The following is a 1,804-nucleotide window of genomic DNA, read 5'->3' on the forward strand; positions in this document are numbered from 1 at the left end:
CTTGTCCTCCTCACCCTCACTATCCTCATTCTCCTCGTCATCACTGTCCTCATCCTCCTTATCACTATCCTCATCATCACTATCCTCATCCTCCTCATCACTATCCTCATCCTCATTAATATCCTCATCCTCCTCATCCTCACTATCTTGTCCTCCTCATCCTCACTATCCTCATTCTCCTCGTCATCACTGTCCTCATCCTCCTTATCACTATCCTCATCATCACTATCCTCCTCCTCCTCCTCATCAATATCCTCCTCCTCATCATCACTATCCTATTCCTCATCATTATCCTCATCCACATCCTCACTGTCCTTATCCTCCTCATCATCACTATCCTCCTCCTCATCCTCACTATCCTCATCCTCCTCATCATCACTATCCTCATCCTCATCTTCAGTATCCATCCATTCTCCTCTCCAGTCAGACAGAGAAACAGACTCCTCTGAACAGAAATGTGTTTTTCAGGAAGGTGGAGGTGAGGCCGGCTGTTCCTGCAGACCGACTTGCTGTTTCTGATCTGGTGAAGAATCTGGACCGGAACCAGTCACTTTTGCAGGACTTGGACTCCTTCTATAGGACCCGCAGTGACCCGGTCAGTCCACTCTGATACCGACATGTCTCTGTTTCACTCCCACTTTATATTCAAAGCTCTGAATCAAGTTTCTGGATAAGGTCAAAGGTCAGGAAGGACTTCCTGTTTGCCTGCAGACGAGTTCTGATCAGTTTACTGAAGTGAGAAACACATGGAGCAGTTTTTCTGCATCATTTGGGATTAGATTTTTCTTATTTAAGGTGGTCCTGGTAATATTAGCAATGATGGAAAAGAGTAAATACTGTATGTTTTCAGTTCCTAATGAAACATTGAACACGTTTTTATTATCTGAGCAGAAAGAAATAAGAGTTTAGATGACATGAGTCTTCATGCCATCTGCTGTTTGGATGGAGGTATAAATGTCATGATGATGTTTTGGAGCCAGGACTGAAGGGGATGAATGTCAGGGAACAGATTTTTCTGTGTGGCAGCCAGCTGTCCCTGCTGCAGCTCCAAATATCATCATTACTCCTGGAATCAGACGCAGCTCCTTCACAGGGGCTCAGCTGATGAGGCTGATGGAACATGTTGTGTTGTTTGTCAGAACTCTGTGCCGCTGCAGGCCTTCGTCACTCAGGTGGACGGTCAGGTTGTTGGGATCCTCATCATCAGAGACGAGCAGGTAAGTGTTACATTTTAATAACACTAAACCCATTAAAGGTCTGTCTAAAGTTCCTGCTCAGCTCTCAGGTGTAAAATTGTCCACCAGGTTTTATATGAAATCATTTCTGTAAAGCTTTTAAAAACACCTTCTCACAGATTCAAAGTACACTGTAAAATAACTTGTAAGATTTACTTGAGAAAATCCTGTAAACGATTTGCACAAACGTTTGGTAAGTAAATTTAAATGCTACAAATTCATGAAATATTTACTCTCATCATTATCTAGTAAAAGTTATTAAGAATATAGTTAAAGATTTATGAATAAATCAGGTAAATTTAACTTAATTTGATCTATTAAATCTTGTAACATATACTTGATCAAATTAAGTAAAATTTACCTGATTTATTCACAAATCTTTAACTACGTTCTTAATACATTTTACTAGATAATGAAGAGTAAATATTACATGAATTTTTAGCATTTAAATTTACTTAAAACATTAGTGCAAATCGTTTACAGGATTTTCTCAAGTAATCTAACAAGTTCTTTATAACAGTGCACATGTGTCAAGCACAATATTGTAGCATGACACCTCACAGCTACAG

At 39.8% G+C, this 1,804-nt stretch overlaps 1 protein-coding gene across 1 annotated transcript in view; it reads left to right on the forward strand.

The window, feature by feature from the left end:
• The window catches only part of cfap61 (cilia and flagella associated protein 61), a gene marked incomplete in the record, with an annotated part of 30,206 nt that overhangs the window by 13,208 nt on the left and 15,194 nt on the right, over positions 1–1,804 (forward strand). The window contains 2 exon segments of the mRNA XM_014017957.1: positions 469–595; positions 1,140–1,217. Coding sequence (XP_013873411.1) covers positions 469–595; positions 1,140–1,217 — 205 coding nt within the window.

The sequence above is a fragment of the Austrofundulus limnaeus genome, unplaced genomic scaffold (genome assembly GCF_001266775.1).
Source record: "Austrofundulus limnaeus strain Quisiro unplaced genomic scaffold, Austrofundulus_limnaeus-1.0 Scaffold179, whole genome shotgun sequence".
Taxonomy (NCBI): domain Eukaryota; kingdom Metazoa; phylum Chordata; class Actinopteri; order Cyprinodontiformes; family Rivulidae; genus Austrofundulus; species Austrofundulus limnaeus.